The following is a 19911-nucleotide window of genomic DNA, read 5'->3' as shown; positions in this document are numbered from 1 at the left end:
CAAAGGGCAGGTGGTGCTGGAAGGTTTCCCCTTTCCCCAGCTCAGGGGTGGCAGAGCCGGGGGGCGAGAGGCAGCCCCAGGAACATGGCGGGGGGTGTGTGTGTGCTGTAGGACCCAGCGAGGCACCCACCGGGATGTGGGGCTGCAAGCCCCCTGCCCTCCTCACCCCAACATGGCTGTGGATGCTCCCCCTGCCTGGCTCCCCACTGATGCTGAGCCCGCAGTCCCAAAACCAGCTCCCCCCCCCATCCCAAGCCCAGCTAAGAGCCTGGCTTGGCCTGTCCTGCCCCCACAGCCCCGTAACGAGGACCCAGGACGAGGATTTGAGCCTGGCCCTGGTGAAAAGTAGAAGGGATGGGCAGGGGTCTGTCCCGATGCTGCCTGTGATGGAGACGGGCAGCACCGTGCCCAAGCAGGCAGCACCATGTCACGCCAACCCTGCCCAGCACCATTCCCTTGGGAAAACAGCAAATCCCACACCCCTTGGAGCACCCCAACCCTTCCCTGGCCAGGGAAACGACCTGTTCCCCCTCCATCCATCTGGCTGAAGGCAGCTCCTGCCCAAGGCTGCCCGAATCCCCCCCCAAGCCCCCGGCGTTCGCAAAAACCACAGCACCATCAGCAGCTCCAATGACAAGAGTTTATTAGTGGAATCACCTCCACCTGCAAACCGAAGCGTTCAATGGGCTAATGCTAATCCTCGTGCTCCCCGTGTAGGATCTGCTCTCAGCACCATGGGTGCCGGGAGCGGATCCTACACTGGGAGCGCAAGTCCGTGCTCGGTGGCCAGGTGGGACCCCCCCCCCCAAACCTTCCGGTTCCCCCCTCCCCGCCTCTATCCCACCTTGGCCTTTGCAGGGAGCACGGCCCCACACATAAATATGGACAGACAAGATAACAAAAATAGCATTAAGAGTATTCACAAATGAATTAAAAACTACTCGGATATGTACAGCAGAGCGCGGGCGGTATGTACACAGACAAGCCCGCATGGACAGCTGGGTCTGCCGGTGGTCGTCTCCGAAGGATGAGGGGTTATTTTCGAAGCTAATTTCAGGTCAAAGCCCGGGAGGTTCCCTGCCCTGGCGGCAGCAGGAGCCGCATGGGAAGAGGGGTGGGGGGGAGCCAGGCACCTCTGCCACTGCATGCACCCGTCACAGCCACGCCATGGGGACAGGGATCTGCCTGCGCTATGGGGACTGGCAGCAGCCAGGACAGCACAGGAGAAGCCAGCGGCTCCCACTGTCCCCAAAGAAGCTTTCCGGCGGCGGGGACGGCTCTCAGCCGGTGCCAGCCCTTGCTCCCACCTCCCCTGGGCTCGCTCTGCCACTGGCCCCATGGATCGGCTGCGGTGGGATTGCTCCCAGGGCTCTGCCTTCTCCTGCTGCCACCCCCATGAGGGGCAGGAGCATCGCACCCCCGCCTCGACACCGCTTCCACCCCCCCGGCTCTGTATTCCTGCACTTGCTGGACACTGCAGCCCCAGCTCTCTGCAGAGCCCCTTGTTCCAGGGCAGGGCCGGGGAAAGTGCTCTCCCCCCTCGCCTGCCTTCCTCCTTTGCCAGCGCGGAGGAGCAGGTGTGGGGAGGGATGCACACTGCCCCACAGCAATCTACATTCAGAGGGAGGAGGAGGAAGAGGAGGAGGAACCCTTCAAAGCAGGCACAGCCCTGGGCCTGACACACCACCCTCACCTGAGACCGGCCTCAGCTCCCAGCAGCTGCTGTCCAGGGAGAAAGAGGCTCAGGGACTGATGTGAGGGCAGAGCTCATCACCACACCACCAGCCTCTGCCTCTTCCTCCCGGCTCCCCCCCGACCCCTGCAGGGATGAGCTCTTCCCAGATGAAGCGGGGAAGGCATAGGGATGCTGCAGGGAAGCTCCGTCCCGTTTGGCAGCCTACCTCTTCCCGGGGCCTGAGCGTGATGGAGATGGGGGTACGGAGCCTCGACCCTTGCTCTGGCTGGGGAACCTTATATTAGTGACACATCTACACACACGCACGCACTCACACATGCAAAAATAAGTCTGTTTATTCTCTTCAAAGTGATCTAGAGGACCCTGCAGGGCTGGGACACCTTCTAGCCGGTACTCCTCCCGGCTGCCTGGATCTCCCCAGCGCTGGGAGCTGTTGGCTGAAGTGCTGCATTGGTCTCAGCGCCTTTAAAACACAACGGAACGGTAAATAAGACGGGCTACAATAAAAGGAGCTGGCGGCACGAGGGAGAAAGCTCCGTGGAGTGGGGCGCTCGCCCGGGAGGCGGAGGGGCTGTCCCCCCGCGCCGGTGACGGTGCTCAGGAGCGGAGTGTAGTGGATGTGGCGGTGAAGGCGCAGCCGTCCTGGCGACGGGGGGATTCGGCGGCGGGTCACTTGCGGCTCAGCAGGGATCCCAGCAGAAGCACTCCTGCCACCGTCGCCCCGGTCAGGAGCCATTTGTTGAAGGTCTCCTGGCCCTTCCTCACCTCGGCAGCAGCATCGTTCCCGTAGAGGTCCACAAACCGCTCCTGTGGGAAGAGAGGAGCTGTGAGCAGAGGGGGTAGGAGCGGAGCACAGAGACCATCTCTGCCGCTTTCTAGGGCTCCTTCCTCCTCTGTGGGAAGGGGCAGGAAGGCTGCCGGGCTCCTGCCGGCAGGAAAGCGGTGGTGGGGACAGGGCGGATGACAGATGCCTTGTGCTTCCTTGCTCTGAATCACGCACAGAGGGCGATGGGGAAAGCACAGGACCAGTCATGAGAGAAGTGGATGCCAGAAAGGATTTGCAAGGAGAGTACCACGCGGGAAGGGCAGGAGATGCATCACGTGCTCTAGGCTCTCTAAAATTAGCATCAAAGTGTGATAGAAATCATTGCAGCAGGAAAATGCTGGGCTTTATTCCACGGCCGAGGCCTGGGGGAGCAGCAGCAGGGTTGGTGCCCACGGTTGTGGCAGGAGTCCACAACGCGCATCCCCCTGTTGCTTTTGCATCCAAAGCAGAGCCTCTCACCTTCCTCTCCCCACTGCCGCATCCCAGCAAGACAAGCACTCCCGTGTCCTGGCCATCGCAGGTTACTCTGCAGCACAATCTGGATTTTGTGAACCCCTGTGGCGAAGGCAGACACTCTGGATCGTGAAACTCCGGCCTTTCCCTGGGCTTCGGGAGAGCGGGCCAAGCACGAGGCCTGGCCAGGAATGCAGTCACTCCGGCCCAGCTCGTCCAAGCCGGCTGCCTCCAGTCCTTCACCTCCAGCAACAGCAAGAGCTGGGCAAATTTCAACAGAGCCACTGCATGGTGAACAGCCACAGCCCCTCTCCCTCTGAGGGAGGTGTGTGACAGGGCTGGGGACAGATGGCCATGGCCTGGACTGGGGGAGGTGAAGGGCAGAGAGAAAGAGAGAAGACCACCAGAGCTGAACTGCTCCCGAAAACAGGCTCTCAGAGAGCACATTTGTACCCTGCACCCATGCAACACCCCCATGGTATGACACAACCCCTCCTGCTCTCCTGGGTACCCAGGGACCTTGGACCCCCGTGAGGATAGGTGCTCAGGTCCTCGGGCCACACGCACTGCAGGGAAGGAGGGGCCCATGGGCAGGGTACATGAAGCAGGGAACTTTACGCCCCAGCAGCTCCTAGGTTTATCAGGGCTGAGCAGGAGCACCGGGGCTAGAGGGAGCTGGAGCAGCGAGCTCTGGGCTCAGGGATCGCCAGTAGCTCAGAGCGCCATGCAGCTCGGCATCAGCAGGGCCTTGAGGCTGTTGCACCTCAAGCCTGTCTTCCCAGCAAGGTCCCCTGTTCCCTGATAAGTGAATGCAGTTCCAGTAACCCGGCTGCTCTGGGAAAGCAGAGATAAGCCCGGCTGACGCTGTGCTTGTGTCACGCCTTACCACAGTCTCCCCGGAGGCAGGGGCAGCATCCCTGCCTGCATGGGTCTGGCAGCTCTGCCTGCAAGCTGCCTCCCATGCCTGCCCACAGCCTGTGATGAGCTGCAACCACTGCCACAGGACCTGTGGGGGGTTCGGTGCCCGGATCACGGCTGGGATCGAGATGCTTTTTAGGCAGGTGCCTCTCCATCACTCATGGAAACATGGTGCCAGTCCCCTGGCTCCCCCAAAACAGCCCCAGCATGGTCACAGCTTGCGGGGCATTGCCTCACCTTGCCACAGACACACGAACGAGCTCACACACAGCTTTTCACAGCAAGGTGTGCAATAGACATGCACGCTCGCTCCCAGGGAGCCAGGCTGTGTCCCTCTCCTCAGCCACTGGCCTCCCCCCCAACAGGGGATCAGGTACCTGAACAATCACCCAGGTGAGATGTGCACTTCAGCACCTGCCTCTGCCCCACCAAAGCTCTTCTCTACCTCCTATCGAACACCATCTCCAGCATCTTGTGACTTCCCTGGCTGTGAAGAGGTATCAGCAGCCCCAGGGCCAGGGTGCTGGGACAACAGGGACTTCGCTAACTCACCCTGGGGCACCGCTGCTGCCTCACTCAAAGTCCTCTTCAGGGATGTGACAACCATCCCCGTGACCCCCGCCACTCACACAGAGCAGCAGAAGGCAGCTCGCTTCCCACCGGGCCTGCCAGCTGGCGCAGGCTCCATGGAGGTGTTGTATTGCATCCTGGCCCCGCAGGAACGGGCAGGACAGCAACTCACACACAGGTGCCACCCAGGGAGAAAGGTGAGGGCTGCTGCCTGCTGCTAGCCCCTCTGCCCGGCCACTCGTTCAGGGTGACAGCTGCGGAAACAGCCAGTGATGCGCTGCAGGAGAGGGACGGGAGGAGAGCCCAAACCAAAGGAGGGGATATTTTTAATTACAGCACAGGAAATCCCTCTGCTGATAGGTGGTGATGAGCAGCGGAGCAGTGACAGAGCACGGCAAGCAGCAGCAAACCAAGAGCAGGCTGGCAGGGATAGAGGGCACAGGGGAACCGGGGCTTGTCCGAAAGACACAGGCTTGTCCGAAAACGCCAGCTGTGGAGCGCATCCACCACCCCTACAACATCTGTACCAGGGCCCTGGCCCCCCAAGGGAAGGTCCTTCCCTCAGACACACGTCCCAGCCGAGCACTCACAGCACCCAATGCTGCAGGAGTGCTCAGCAAGAGGAAGGAGGCTGCGCCCTTGTGATGTATTCACCAGAAAAAGCCACGTTGCTCAGAGATTCAGTAAGGCCTGCCCCACTAAGAGCCCCACACATCTCTGCGGGCTCCTCCTGACCCATGGGAGGGGACATCCCCACAGTTCCCAGGAAGGCTGCAGAGGTGGAAGGGGCCACGCAGTCACCCAGCCTCTCCGCACGGCTGGCACCAGGAAAGGGCCCCCACAGCCAGGGCAGGGAGCCGTGGAGGGCTGGCAGCCGAGCCCTCTCAAGCTTGGGGAAAGGCAGTTCCAAGAAGCATGTTTTGAAGCCCTTACTTCTAAGAAAAGGAAGTGTTTGCTGAACAAGAGATAAATGGCATATGGTGAACTGAGAGCTATCGGGTGCTACAGACGGAGAAGAGCAAGACAAGAGCCCCACACGGGCAGGGAGGGGACATGAGACCCTCTCCTTCCCCTGGGAATGGAGCAGCAGCTGCAGGCTGCAGATTTGGGAGGAGAGTGCCTTGGCCTTCCTCAGGGAAACCGTTCCCAGGAGCTGTGATAGCTCAGCCCCTGCACAACTGCGATCCCAGATGTGTCCCCTGGGAATGGCAATCCCAGACCAGGGGGAGTGTGAAAACAGGCAGGAGCGTCCTCCCTCCCTATCCAGGGGGTGGGTTGAAGGTTAGGGAAAGGCAGCTTGCTTAGTTCCCACACGGCCCCAGGCCTCGGCCGCTCTGCACCTGAAGCCCAGCACTCCCAGTACCGATTCTAACCTCTCTGGCCTGGTGTTTGGGACCTCAGGCTTGCCCAGACACGTCCAGATATTTCTAGCCTCCCCCAGTCACCTTTATCTGAGAGGAAATATTTGAAATTCCTGAGTCGATCACAAGGACTATGGTAGCAACAGCACGTCAGTGTCTCAACCACCCTCTCCGCGTGCCCTTGGGCCTCTTCCACCCCAGCGAGGACAGGCTGTTCCACCGCCGAACACCCGTCACATCCCCTTCCCCACCCCGGGTGACGGACACATCCGAGAGGAGGATGCTCTGGGGCAGGCGATGAGGAAGCAGCAAGACGTTATGCCTCCACAAAAGGCAATCCCCCAGCTTCACCTCTCCTCCCCCAGCACTGGGGAAGGAGACAACATTTTCTTGCTGGAGCCTAAACCACCACTTGTTGGGGGGACTTCCCTCCAGCTGCATGTGCTGCTTGCAGGAGACAGAGGACCTGGAGATCCAGACTCCACCAGTGTCCACCACCTCACAGAGCAGGGGCAGGGAGGTTCTGCAGTGCCAAGGGCTCTCAGGACACCTGCAGTGCCCCAGACTGCAACCCACTGGTGGGGGGGACGCATCAGCCACTTAAACACTGCCTAGTGATGATACATGCCACTGTGGTAGAGAGAAAAGAGGAGCAGGTCTGACCCAAAGTGCTCTGGCTTGGGCGGGACACGCAGATTAATCAGGCACGAGGTCTGGCCGAGACAGCATTCACATCCTGGCCTGGAAACGGGAAGGGGAAGACCCAAAGTTTCAGTCTCTTGCTGGTAGCCACCCCCAGAGGTTCAGCTGGTTTCATTCACCAGCACTGTCCAAAGCAGTTCCCCGAGCCAAGCGGGAGGGAGAACAGTTGCTAGATCCCATTCAGGGCAAGCAGAGCAGACCAGGTTCCTCTTCTAAGATAAGCCTCAACACTTGAGCAAAGAGGATTCAGTTAGTGACACTGAACCATGAGGGCAGGTGAAGGAAGCAGATGTGAGCAATGAATCCCCATCTGGTCTCTTGTGAGTCAGGGGTAGAGCAGAAAGGGGAGGGTGGCAGCTGCTGGGGAGGGCAGAGTTTGGGTGCTCAAAGCTTCCCTTGCACAGGGAGGTGAAGGGTATGGAGGTCACTGAGACACTGGCACGAAGCTCTGAAAACCAGCAGAGAAGAGACAGGCTCTATCGGGACTATTCACAGTGAACCACTGGCAGTTAGTCCAACTTTGACACAGAGACTCTGACTCCAGCAGCCACTACAGAGTTTCCCTGCACCCCCGACAGCCAGCCAGCCTGTCTTTGAGCCAGACACCCACAGCAACCAGCTCAGCACATACAAAAGCCTTTCCCACCCAAGGATCTTAATGTGTTTTACCAAAAATTAGTTATCTCTCCAAAACCTCCTGTGGGTTAAGTCAGCATTGTTCTCAGACAGATCAACAGAGGTGCGGAGAGGTTAAGTGCTTTCCCTAGAGTTGCATACAAGCCAGCAGCGTGAGCCACAGCATCTGACTCCCAATCCAGGCATTCTCGTCATGAGGCAATGTTTCACTTGCAAACAAGGCTGTTTCTGTTATACCTTTGCCGTAACTGCAGCTGTATTACTGCTAAGAGGTCTAACACTAGCTGCCGGCCAGGAGTGGAGTCATCTGGATGACCAGACATTTGTTAATAAGATGCTGGGAACAGTTTTGTGCTGAGCAGTGAGAGAAGCATGGAAAAAGAAAGGCAGCAGCTCAGCGCAGACCACAACAAAGCCCTGCATCGACAGCAACCTGCTCCCAGAGCCCCTTCGGGCTGCCAGCTCACCACATGGGACTGGCATATGCGAACCTGGAGGTGAAGCACAGGGGGGGAAAAGGCAGCTGAGATCTTTCAGAAAGAAAACATAAGGATTCCCAAAGGCTGCCACTAGGATCCTGTAAACACAACTCAGTGGGTCCCTATGTGCTATGAAAGTGGAAGAGACATCCTGGAGGTTGTCCCTCCGCCCTGCTCCCCCAGACACCGCATCCATGTGTGGCCCCCACCCCTGTCTGAAGCCCAGGCCCTAAAGGAGGGGTCAGTAACACAGCACTGCCTGCAGTTATTGGGACTGGAGGTCAACATGAGCCCCCGCAACTTGGGCACATCATGCCAAGGAAGCCTGCCATCCAAGGCAGAGGTCCCAGAGCTTCTCCAGATCCCCAGCTTCACCCTGCTCGTCCCCGTCAGCACCCTGGGCAGGCTTGGGATGGGGTGGGGAAGGGGCTCTGGGAACACAGGGAGGGGAAGGGGCTCTGGGGAGAGCATACTCGCAGGTGCAAATGCTCCAGAGACCCAGCTCTAACTGTTATGCAAATGGTGACCTCCAGGGAAGCAGCTGCTGATCTCCATGACAATGGCAGGGAATGCCACCCGCTCCACTGCCTCTCCTGCATCGCCTGCCCTGGGAGCGGGTGCTGGGGTGCTGCCCCTGCCCAAGCTCCAGGGCTTTGCATTCAGAGAAACCTGCGACTCTGAGGGATGCAGCCATAAATTCAAAAGGGTTTATTAAATAAGCACATCCCTGTCTTGCTCTCCTCTCCTCCCAGCCTGGCCGAGCCGCCAGGCTGCAGCCTGCAGTGGGACCGGCGGGGAGGCTGACCTTGGGGCCTCAGCCCAAAGTCCAACAAACCTGCGGGGCTTCAGCCTAGTGAGGGCCAGAGCCAGCTCTTTTCTAACCAGAAACAAACCCTTGCTAGCACACTCCAGCCCTAATCTTTGCCACGGCAGCCTCCTGTCAAACTGGTTTCATCACCAGCTCCAGGGAACCTGCAATAACCCCACACCATTCAGCACAATTTCAGCATTTTCCAAATACATGAAAGGGGCTACAGTGACAGCTGTAACCCCCATCCCTGCCCCGGGGAGACTGCTGTGCACAGCATGAGATGGAGAGCAGGGAATTGCGCTCTCCATTCCAGAAATCTGCTGAAACATTCATGTGTATTAAAGCCAGAGATGGTGCAAATGACTAATCCATTTGCATCCATCGCTCACCAGTGCTTCTCCCAGAACTAACCGGGCTGAGGGCTCCCAAAGGTGCTGAAGCCCCGGCCGGAGTCAGGCGCACTTGGCAGCGGGACGGCTGGCAGGCGACAAGGCTCCGGTACAAAGGCACAGCGAAGAACACATTGGCTGAGCCGGATCCACTCAAGAGATTAGCACCTGCTGGGAATGGGATTGTTTTCCAAAGGGCATTAAGTGGAATAGTCCGAGGAAAGACGGTCTCTCTGATGCTTCTCCCCACCGGACAGATGGTGTCTGAGCCCCGGCAGGCAGAGCAGCCTGCCTGCCTTTTGTGCGAGGGGCACGCTCGGGGGGCAGGGGAAGACTCCTGCTTTAATTTCATGGTTATCTGCCGCCTGCGGTGCTGGGGAGCCCAAGTGCCACAGCCAGCTCGCTGCACCTCGCTGCACCGGACAAGCACCTCAGCAGGGTCCCCTGCGCCCGGTGAACAAAGCTCAATTTTCACCTTGTCATTGCTTTTCCCAGACGTCACAGCTCCTGTGCAATCGTGCCCTTGTGTAACTGTGGGGAAACCTGTGCCAAGGAGATGTGCCAGGCTCATGTGTGCCTGGCTGCGGAGCCATGTTCCCTCCTATCCAGGGGCTGAGTCATGTGATGCTGACAGCTCTCCCCAGTCCTCAACCACAGCGCGAGCCTTACCCCAAATCTACCCTGCAGGGAACAGCAGCATTACCAGAGCCTGAGGAGTGAGGCTGGGTACAGGGACGGTCCCCAGGGGAGACAGGTCCCGGGGAAGGACCACCCAGTTCTTCTGCCTCGAGCCACTTGTCCTCCAGCATCCTGGAGGAGTGCCGGCCAAGCCTCACCACTTCCCACTTAAGCCCCAGCACTTCATCAGGCTGCTGTAATTCTTACATGCCACTTGAATGAAAAAGGGGAAAGGGTGGAGGTGCAGGAAGAGGAGGAAGATGTGCTCATTCTGTTTTCACTTCCTGTTAGTCCACATGAAATCTCAAATGATTCAGGCCACAAAGTCCCTTTTAGCAAAATCCTTGCTGACTTGAGGGCAGGAAGCAGAGTAGGCAGCTGATGCAGCAAATGCAGGAGAGAGCAATGCAGCACGAGAAGGAGACTTTGTGCTCTGCCCTGGGCTCCTCCATACGTGTTGTTGCATGAAATAATCACTGGCTGGTGCACTGGAAGCTTCTAAATGAGGTCAGTTGCTCTAATAAAAGACATTAGCTCTCTGGCAAGTTTAATACACTGGTGAGCCATACCATTACAGGATGGAAGCACTTGCAACACTGCTATGATGGCTGATTTACAGGTAGCAACACCTCATTTTCTCCATACATAAGTCATATGTCACACAGACACTACCCAGGGCCACATACACACCCAAGTCCCACATCCCAGCCCAAGCCCTGAGCCAGCTCACCACAAGTTACAAACACAGAGTAACGTCACGTACTGCTGCCAGCCGTGCTCCCTGCACAACACTCGTAGCCCTGCCTTCCTCAGCCTCAATGATGGCAAAAACCAGAGATGTGCAAAAGGGACTAGTATCATTTGGAGGACTAATGATGTGATGCAGACAGCTGTCCTGCTCCACCTGAGCATGGCCTTAGCTGCATTCAAACCAAACTTGCTCCATGCCAGCCTAGGCCTCTTCTCCGAGCTTCCCAAACAGCCCTTCACCCTCCAGCAGAGAGAGAGAAAACCCTTCCATGCTCCTTTTGGAAGCAGCCAGCTCCAGCAGCTCCCTCCCCTCAGGCACACAGTCCTACCCCCAACAGGCAGGTAGGTCCCTGCACACCTCCGGACATGAGCAGCTCCTGCTCAAAGCTCTGCCTGCTGCCAAGTTGTCACATTTTGAAGTATTTGATTTCAGTCTTAAGAGCACCTGGCTGGCAGCGGTACAGGCAGGGAGAACCTGCCTGCTCTTTGTTCTTGGCCAGGTGGAGCACAGAGCAGAGGACACCTGCCTTGGTTTCTCCCCCTGAGCTCAGGACTGGGGCTGTGAGTCGGGGAGCTCTGGGTCCATCCTAGGTCAGGAGCAGGGGGCAGAGGGGCTGAGCCCAGCCCCACTCCCACCAGAGGCTCCTCATCCCCAGGGCTCATCTCCCCAAGCAGGATACTGATGCCAGAAGCTAGCTACTAATTGGATCTACTTAAATCAGAAGCAATGTCTGCAGACACAGCTGAAACACAAGCTTGAGCAGGAAGGAGGATAATGCAATAAATTCAAGCAGCTCTCCCCAAGGGAATCACACAGACCCCTGAAAGTTCCCTCTTCGCAGATACAGCCTATTACCCTTCCTTGGGCATGCTGTGTAAATGCAGGGGCAAGCAGTGGTTGAGAGGGTAACCAGCCCAAAGCCTCCTGAAACACCATGCTCACCCAGCTCCCTGCTCCCAGTAGCAGAGGGAAGGCAGACCAGTTACAGCACAATGTTCAAACAGTCCCCGTGGCCACGGGAGCCTCTCTGGTTAATGCTCCGAATCCTGCTCCTCCCTCCCTTGCTACCCCAGAGGCAGGCAGCATCGCTGAGTGCACTGGGTTTCCCATTAAAGAGATCCTGAGAGACAGCACTGGGCTGGTACACGTGAGCACGTGTCCGAGAGAAGACATGGGCAGCTGGAGAGATGCTGGCTGCACGGAGGAGCTGCAGCGGGCGTTCCCGCCTGCAGGCAGTCCTTCCCAGCACTCTTCAGCCCTCGGATTCTTTTTCTTTTTTTGCTAACTAAATTAAACATGAGGATAAAATAAGCAAAATACCTAAAAATAAAAAATAAAATGAGCATTTCTACAGCACAACTAGGTCACAGCTCCCCAGCATGCAAGTCGTGGCAGCCACGGCTCAGCCCCTCGAGCCTCCCGGGTTCAAAACTGACATCTCTCTTAAAAGGCTGCCTCCTGAAACCCACACCTGCTCCCCGGTAAGCCCAGCTGGAGCCATCTGCTAACGGCTCTGCCTCCCGGCAGCCCTCTGCCCCCTTGCTCTGCCGGGCTGTTCTGCTCCTGTGGCAAAGAGTAATCCTTCTCCCCACCTGAATGGGGCGAGGGCCAGCCCATACCCTGAAGCTGCCCTAGTGCACCCACAGCCAAGCCCTCGCATTCCCCTCCACAGGCACACCACAGGGAAAGCTATCGGATGCCTCAAGAAAGCACTCCCCCAGCTTAAGCCCTTGGCATCCCAAGGACTATTAGGAGCGGAACTTCAGAGAGATCTTGAACCAAACACCCCTCCGCACATCCTTCCAGGTGGGGAATAGGGAGGAGGAACTGTCTCTCTGTCCAAGGCCAGGGCAGCAAAACAAGGAGCGCCCTGGAACCGAGGGACACTGCTTTCCTTTCATGCCTCCATTATCTTCGTTAATCTTTAGTTGCTCAGAACAATAGCGTTTAAGGGTAACATCCCTCTCGGGAGGGTGGAGGAGGAGAGTGTCGTTGCTTTCCTGCCACGCAAAGGCAGAGCCACTCAGCAGAGCATACCTTCATGCTGAATCAGCCAGCAGGTAGGTCAAAATCCCGACTGCTATTGGGGTCACCAGAGGGTAGAGAGCAGCTGCCCCCAGCCCCTTTCTGCTCCCAAGGCAGAAGCCACCATTAATCCCTTGCCTCTCGGTTCAGCAGGTCTACAACACTTCTACAACTGATATCCATCCCTTCCCTTCCCCCAGCTCCTCCTGGGAATACTCCAGCTTTACAGCTAGTAGGGAAAGAGCTGCTAGAGAAATACTCCTTGTAACATCAAGATGGGACTGTGCGTACAGCAGTCAGCAGCTTGGTAAAAATCAAAGGAGAGAAGCTTAAGCAAAGGCCTCAAAGCATTGCACCACCATTCAGCCTGTACCCGCTGTGGGCCGCAGGCATATTGCCGCTCCCGGGGGTAAACCACGTACACAAACAGTACAGGATCTCCACAGAAATCAGGTGCAACACCCCAGACATGTATAGAAAGCTGCAGCTTCCACAGGGGAAAAGAGCACGTTGCTCCCTCCCACCCCTTTTGCTGCGGTGGGACACCCCATTGCTGCCAAAATGGGGAGAGATCCTGGGCAGCGCTCAGGGTGACCCAGCTCCAGTTTCAGAGAGGAGCAGGATGATCAGGAAGACTGACATTACTGAGAGCAGCTGTGAACACAGAGCAGCAAGAAACAGTTTGCTAATTATTTCACAGGTCTTTTTTTAAAATGACACTCCGTTCTTCGGATTAAAGAACCTCAGAGTGCTTTACAAATCTGAGTTCCCAGTGGCTCCCTTGGGAAGGAAGGAAATGCTATCCCTTTTGCTGAAAGATCAGGGAGTTAAGTGGGCTGCTCTGAGCCACCGCCAGCGATGGGCAGGAGCTTTGCCTTCCAGGCGCCTGCTCTAATCACAGATCTAAGGAACATAATCAAACTGTACCGCACACCAAGAGGCAGCAAGGAAAACAGGCAGGGCCCCAAAGAAGGAGAACCGAGTAAACGGGGCGAAGAGCAAAGCTCTGAAAACTCGCATCTGCATGGTTCTTGGTCTAGCGGCAGGAATGCTGCGGGCCGGGCAGGAAACTGCAGTGGAAGTCATTCCAATGGCATTTCCTGGACAGCAGTGCAGAAAAGCCTCCCAGGTCGCAGGCAGGCAAGAAGCTGCCAGGGATCTGCACGCTGAGCCCAGATCTCCAGCCGCCAGTGAGGATACAACTACCTGGGACGGCTGTGCCAGGCAGGACAGCCTGAGCCAAGACCCTGCCGGCAGTGACCGTCAGGCAGGCAGTTCCACAGCCAGAGGAACACCTAGTACTGCAAAGGGACCCGAGGGGACTCAGCTGGCAGGAGGAGAGTATTTTTTTCATCCCAAGCAGGTGATGACAATGGGGGCACCGTCTCAGCTGCAAGGAATCCAGACTGTAAAATAATTACAGAGGACAAAGTGGAAAGCGATAGCCCAGCTAAGCTTTGCAGACCACTGGCTGGGATTCATCTCTAAGACAGCAAAGCACGGCCTTGGCTATCCACAGTCACTTCCTACAGCCAGCTCTGCTGCGTGTTGGCCAGCAAGTGAAACTGATGGCTGCAATCTTCAACAGGATTAGCCGCGCCAGGGCATCCCCGAAACCCAATGTGTTAACACTCAAAACAACGAAGCTTTGGCAAACAGCGCTCACCCCAGAGGGAGCTGCGTTCCCCGTATGGTACAATGCGCAGCCGTGCCTCTTCCACGCGTGCCGCGCACATCTAGCACGGCGCTGCTCTCCGAGTCTCAGGGCACAACAGCAGCAGAATTCAAACTTGCACTTATCTCACACTGCCCCAAAAGCTCGGATTGAGAAGGCATCAGGATCCTGTAGCAACCAGGATCAGCTAGGTAACGTGGTGGTTGCAGGGAAGGCTTGTGTGGGATACCTGGGCAATGGAACAAGGCCAAAAAGCATTTCTGAAGGGCTGAGAATCAAAGTCTAGCTCTCAACCTGAAACCATTGAGAAGGTTGGAGCAAGAGCACAGGATGAAATCCCAGCTGTGCTCTGTCATATGACACAGGCTGAGTCATTTCCTATCATTCAAGAAAAAATTAAAAAGATAGCAAATGAGCTTGCTATATTGACATCTTCTAAGGGATTTCCCCAGACAGAACCACAAGCTTCCAGTCCACCGCAGAGCAACACAACATGTATGTCCCAGCACACCGAGCCCTGCATGGCCAGGGCCGGCTGAGAGCCTGGGGCGCACAGAGCCAACACGGGAAGTAGTCCTTCCTCCTTCAGCCTAGCCCACCTTGTCGGGATTCAGATGTCACAGACTGGTGACAAAGATGCCGTTTGCTTTCAGTCCTGGCCTGACACAGCCCCTTCATGCTGGTCCCCACCATACGCCCTGCAAACAGGAAACCTCTTGCCTCTATGTCCACAGATGTACCTCCACATCCCCACAGAACACCCTCTTTAAATCCCACTCTGAGTATATATTTAGCCTCGAAGGAAAACCTGTCATCCACTGGAGGCTCACAGCCAGGCAGGAACTACCGCTCACTTTCCTTTCTCAAACAGATTAAGCATGGTCAGTACACCTCTGCCTGCCAGGCTCTCTCCTGCTCACCCTGTGCTTCCCCCTCCTGCATTGCCACTCACCAATTTCTCCCGCAAGGACTCCCGATCTCCACTGGGATCACTGTTTGAACTTCACAGCTAGTGGAATCTGGTCCTGGCCAAAGCAACTGCCCCAGGAAAGCCTCCTCCTTGGTTCTGATGGCTCACCAAGGCAGCAGCTCTCTTCTGGCTGGTTATTAAATGCCCCCCTTGGGTTCTTCTTGTTTGTTTGTTTTCTCACTGCCAGATTGCGAAGGGGAGGGCAAACCAAGGCAAGGCCAAGTAAACCTGACAAAATACACCCAAGTTACCACTATGTAGCAAGATTTACCATTTCCCCCTTGCCTCAAAGAATGCTTTCTCAAGAAAACTGCTACAGCCCAGCACACAGCAGCCTTAACAGGCACCTCCAAAGGCAACCTGCACCCCGTGGCCATCCTACGCTTATCTTTGTTCCACTGGTGGGGAATGAAACAGAGCTTCCTACACAACCAGGCTGTGTGTGACACTTGTGATGGAGCCACGCTCCTTCCGTCTTTCAGAGGGGCTTTCCAGGAAGAGAAGTACTGCAGTGCTCCAAAACACAAACCACCTGGTCCTTGCCAAGCAGGCCTGCCAGAACTTGCATCCCTCTCACCAGGATCTGCTTGCTGCACCTCTCAGGAGAGCTTTGTTTGCATGGGACAGGCTCTAACAGCTCAGATGCACCAAACAGGCTCCCTGTGCAAACAGGACGGCAGGAGAGGGACCGCTCTGTCACAGCAAGTGCAGGGTGGCACTCTCTTCGTGCAGAGAGAGCTGGCAGCAGGCCAACAGTTTTCTCCCTGCTGCTGGAGCTGCATGAGAGCAAAGCAGAGCATCCCCACGCGCACCCCATGCGTGAAGCACTCAGGAGCTCTTATGGCCCCTGTGCTGCCGCTGCACCGTGTGATCCCTTTGCATGGAGCGGCACAGCTGCCCCCCCACCAGAAGGGACACAGTGAAACCTGAGTGCGGAGGAAAGCTACAGCTGAGACATCAAACAAGCACCGGGTTGGGGGTTGCAACAGGCTGGCAGCAGCCACACTGCCCAGCCCTTTTTTGGAGGCTGGTGGGGTGGACCCCCCCACTATGGCCTTTACCACCCTGCCCCACTCCCCTTCAGCTACCGGCACAGCCCAGGCAGCAGCACAGCCTAAGCAGTGAAGTTAGAAGCCCCGTTCAAGGTTAAAAGAAGAGAGCAAGGCTGTTCCCCTGGATGGGAAACACAGCTAATGGCGATCTCCAAAGGAAAAGCTGGTGGGCGGGTCAGATAGAGAGGAGTCCTGGGCCTTCCACAATCTGTTGAACAAATATTTGCTCCAAACAATTAATTTAGAGAGAGACACAAAAAAATTGAGGAGTCTGAATCGTGATGGTTGGGGGTGGGGAACAGAAGGAGGAGGCATTTCATTCCCCGCAAGCAGGGACCAGTGATTTTCCACCAGTGATTTAATCTAAATCCCCCAGAGAGTTCATTTACAAAAAATCAGATTGCATTATCGCCTAGGTCTCCAGGATACAGCCCAATCCGTCACTAACAGCAACAGCCACACTAGCTTGGAAACCTCAATTTGATCACTCAATTCCAAGACTAATCTGTGGCTTTAAAAGCCAAAGTCAGAGGGGAGGGGGAAGGAACTCAGCATTTGGCCAGGGTTATCTGCAGGATGAGAGAGCTAATGGGCCAGATACAGCCTGATGAAATGGCCAGCAGATCCCGGGTTATTAACCGAAACCAAGCTCCTCTGCCTGAGCAACCCCGCCCAGGCAGTGCCCCAGGGCGGCCACATTCCTGGAATTCCTGCACCCTGGGTGAACCCGATCCCTCTCCCTGAGTGTACAAGTTCCCCCCTCTTCTCCAGGATCCCCAGCATTGCCAGTGAGGCGAGGAGCTGGGGAGCTCCATGGAGCTCCTGTGCCTCTCCTCTGTCAGGAGGGTGCAGAGCATAGCACTGGGCTCAAAGGTTCCTGCACCCTCCTCAAGATAGAGGGGCCTGCTGATGGACTATGAGATGAACAGGGCTGAAAGGCTTTAGCTCACCAGCATGCCAAGGAGGCAATTCCCCACTGTTTAGATGCTAACGACTGACAGCATGAACTCTTTCCAGTGGACACCAGTAAAGGTTACACCAGCAGGGAATCACTAAGATGCAGAGGCAAAAAGAAAACTCAGACATCTGTAGGTCATATACCTCCCACTGGCAGTCCCAGGCAGCACCGCACAGCTGGACCCGGCATCTCAAGAATGTTTCCTGAAGAAACGCTTATTCATGTTAATACCTCACCACTGAAAGCTCACAGGGTTTTTTGCTGGGGCAGCTGGAAGCATTGCTCCCTGCCAAGCAAGAAGCAGCTGCAGGTTTAGCAGTTCCCCAGCACAGAGGTTGCCCCAACCTCAGCCCTGGCTCCCACTGCACCAGCTCAGACAGGCCCAGCAGCCCACCCACCCACCCACCTGGATCTGCTGCACGATTCGCTTCACCGTGACCACGGCAGAAGGCAAAGTCCTGTCTCCAGAATGAAGAAGTAGCTATTACCCTAGCAGACCGCAGGCTGGCCCACCGGAGCACTGCACGCTTGGAGAGGAGGAAGCTCCACTCCCTGCTGTTAAATGACACCAGGGACATGCCTGAAAGCAAGGGCTCCTGTTTGAAGATCAAGCTTGGATGACATTAGATTTCCAAAGGCTCTTGGAAAACACGTCTTTTATGTAACATCCAGGGAAAAGAAGAAACAAGGATAGAGAAGGACTTGTCTGAGCATAAACCGTGTCATCGCAATGGACTGACCCTCTTGGGGCAGAGCGTTAAGAGCACAGAGGGAAAGGCCACATGCCCCTTTATCTCCCTACAAGGTCTAGGACATGCGCTAGCATAAACATTGCAGGGAGCTGCGCTCCGGTATGACCGGCACTACTGCCGGCCTGCAGCAAGGGAGGACGCAGGCAGCCATCCCCACCGGGGAGAGGAGTTCTTACCCATCCGCCATTCTCCTGGATCCAGGGATCTAGGTGGTCGGTCAAGTACGTGGTCATCCAAGATACAACGCGTCCCACCAATACCCGCATCTCCTTGTCAACGCTCTCGACACACAAGGCTCCTCCGAAGGAGAAGAAAGCCACGATGCGACCCCAGTTCACTCCATCACGGAAGAGTTCATTCACTACCTGCTCAAAGCTCTGATACGCCGTGCCAGGGGTGATGTGGAGCTGGGAAGTGAGGTCGCTGAAAGCCCGCCGGTACCTCAACTCAAACTCATCCCCTGCCTCTCTCAACGCCTGCCTCACATCAGCTGTTTGAACGATTTCATGGACTTCGAGGCTGCTCCGGTGCATGGCGGCTCCGTTCACTACGTGGCTGGCGGGCGGGTGCCAGGAGGGGCTCCCGTTGAGGACGCCGTCCATCTCGGCCTCCTCTGCTGCAAAGTCAGTCCTGTTCTCATCCTCCTCCTCCAGCTGACTCCAGCTGTATCCCTTCTGTGAGAGCTTGTAGGAAACAAAGTCAATCACTAACTCCCGATTACTGCTGGACATTTTCACACCTGGGACACCCTCAATGAGTCCATGGTCTGGAGCACAAGCAGATCAGCACTTAGCAGGTCCCGACTCCACTCTTCTTCTTCACAACCGATGGAAACATCTGACCTTTGCACAGACAAACAGCAGAGAAGGAGAAAGGCAAAGAAACAGTTAACGCTACAGCTTTTAGATGCATCCATGCCATTAACGCTGATAGCTTATCATTAGACTGAGATCATCCTGCAGCTTTATGCCGAGACTCAGGGCCACCGGATTGAAGCCGCATAGAGAACCGACTACAACACCCCCCCCGCCTCCCGGAAAGCCAACCTCGAGCCCCAGAGGACTCCCAGGCTCGCTTCCAGCAGCCCCCGGCCCCCAGCCCCGGGGTCTCACCGGGTGCAGGCACCGCCTGGCAGGCCGGCTACGGGCCGGGCCCGGGGCGGAGACGGCTCTCGCTCTGCTGGAGCTGCGGGCCGGACCGGCCGCGCTCCGCCAGTCCCGGAGTGCCGCGGAGGTGGAGGCAGCACCGCCCCGGCCCCGCCCGTTAAAGGGCCCGGCTCCCCCCGCCCACCTCCGCCGGCGTTACCCAACGGCTGCCGGCGGAAGCGGGCAGGCTGCGTTGCCCAAGGGTTACGGCAGCCTCGTACGGGGCCCGGTTTGACGGTAACCGCGGCGCAGCCCTCCCCTCCCCTTTCCCCGGGGGCTGGCTCGGCCGGGCGCGCCGCTGTGCACAGCCCCGCCGCGGGCGGCAGCCCCCGCCCCCGCCCTCCCGAAGCCCCTCGCTCCCCGCAGGCGGAGGGGAGCCGAGGGGATAAACGGCTAAAAAGCGGCGAGTCCTCGCCACCAGGGCTGGGCTCGTAGGGCACGGCCTGCCCCGGGGCTGCTGCCGCCGCCCGGCCCTGCGTTCTTACGGGAGCGATTCCGGTCAGTCGTTGCGGTGAGCAACGCGCTGCTGCCGCCGGGGCCGGTGGGACGCCGGGGCCGCGGCAGGCGGGAGGGCCGCAGGGGGCGGCCTGCCCCCCGGCCACCGTACCGCCCCTCGCGGCCGCCGTACCCGCGCGGGGCGGGGCGGCGAGCACGGGGCCCGCGCACGAGGGCCGACACGGAGCCCGCGAGGACGGCGCCCACGCCGCCCTCCCCTCACTCGCCAGCCAATCACCCGCCGGAAGAGCTCTGCGGGGCGGGGCCCAGAAGCGAGCTCTCCCATTGGCTGAGCCGCGCGTCGCTCACGGCCTGCCCCACTCCGCCCCTCACCTCAGCGGCCGGTGGAGGGTCCGGGTCCTTCCCGCCCCTGCCCCGCGGGCCCGGCTGGCAGCGACGCCGGGGGTCGCCGGGAGCCCCGCCGGGCCTCGGCCCGCTCAGCAGTCCCCGGGCTCCTTCCTCATCGCCCGCTAAGCCGCCGCCGCGCTCCTGGGCCGCGCCGGGGGGGTGCGGTAGGGTGGGAGGGGGCAAGAGAGAGGCGGTTCGCATGCGCACGGCGCCGCGAGGCT

At 57.8% G+C, this 19911-nt stretch overlaps 1 protein-coding gene across 5 annotated transcripts; it reads right to left on the bottom strand.

Annotated features, from left to right (window-relative positions):
- Window positions 1–673: 673 nt before the first annotated feature.
- BCL2L1 (BCL2-like 1) lies at window positions 674–19793 on the bottom strand. 5 transcript variants are annotated; one of them, XM_010569406.1, is made up of 4 exons: window positions 19676–19793; window positions 17879–18539; window positions 2430–2503; window positions 674–2126 (listed from the first exon to the last, which is right to left on the bottom strand). In XM_010569406.1, exons 2-4 carry the CDS (start codon window positions 18431–18433, stop codon window positions 1898–1900), a joined length of 858 nt encoding a protein of 285 aa, XP_010567708.1. In that variant the 5' UTR covers window positions 18434–18539; window positions 19676–19793; the 3' UTR covers window positions 674–1897. The 5 variants fall into 5 exon arrangements, with proteins under 5 accessions (XP_010567708.1, XP_010567706.1, XP_010567707.1 ...); XM_010569404.1 differs by lacking the exon at window positions 19676–19793 and adding an exon at window positions 19333–19411; XM_010569405.1 differs by lacking the exon at window positions 19676–19793 and adding an exon at window positions 18815–18903.
- Between the last annotated feature and the right edge of the window lie 118 nt (window positions 19794–19911).

The sequence above is a fragment of the Haliaeetus leucocephalus genome, unplaced genomic scaffold (genome assembly GCF_000737465.1).
Source record: "Haliaeetus leucocephalus isolate CR32 unplaced genomic scaffold, Haliaeetus_leucocephalus-4.0 Scaffold273, whole genome shotgun sequence".
In the NCBI taxonomy this organism is placed as follows: domain Eukaryota; kingdom Metazoa; phylum Chordata; class Aves; order Accipitriformes; family Accipitridae; genus Haliaeetus; species Haliaeetus leucocephalus.
The sequence above is the reverse complement of the archived record's forward strand: the minus strand, read 5'-3'. Positions and strand labels throughout refer to the sequence as shown.

Bases quoted from the DNA above. Each gene is read 5' to 3' on its own strand.
- BCL2L1 (XM_010569406.1), bottom strand. From the start codon at position 18,433: ATGTCCAGCAGTAATCGGGAGTTAGTGATTGACTTTGTTTCCTACAAG. The intron at 2,504-17,878 runs GTAAGAACTCCT...CTCTTCCCACAG, and splicing joins TCCAGGAGAATGGCGGATGG to GAGCGGTTTGTGGACCTCTA. The intron at 2,127-2,429 runs GCTCCTGACCGG...TTCAGCCAACAG, and splicing joins CAGGAGACCTTCAACAAATG to CTCCCAGCGCTGGGGAGATC.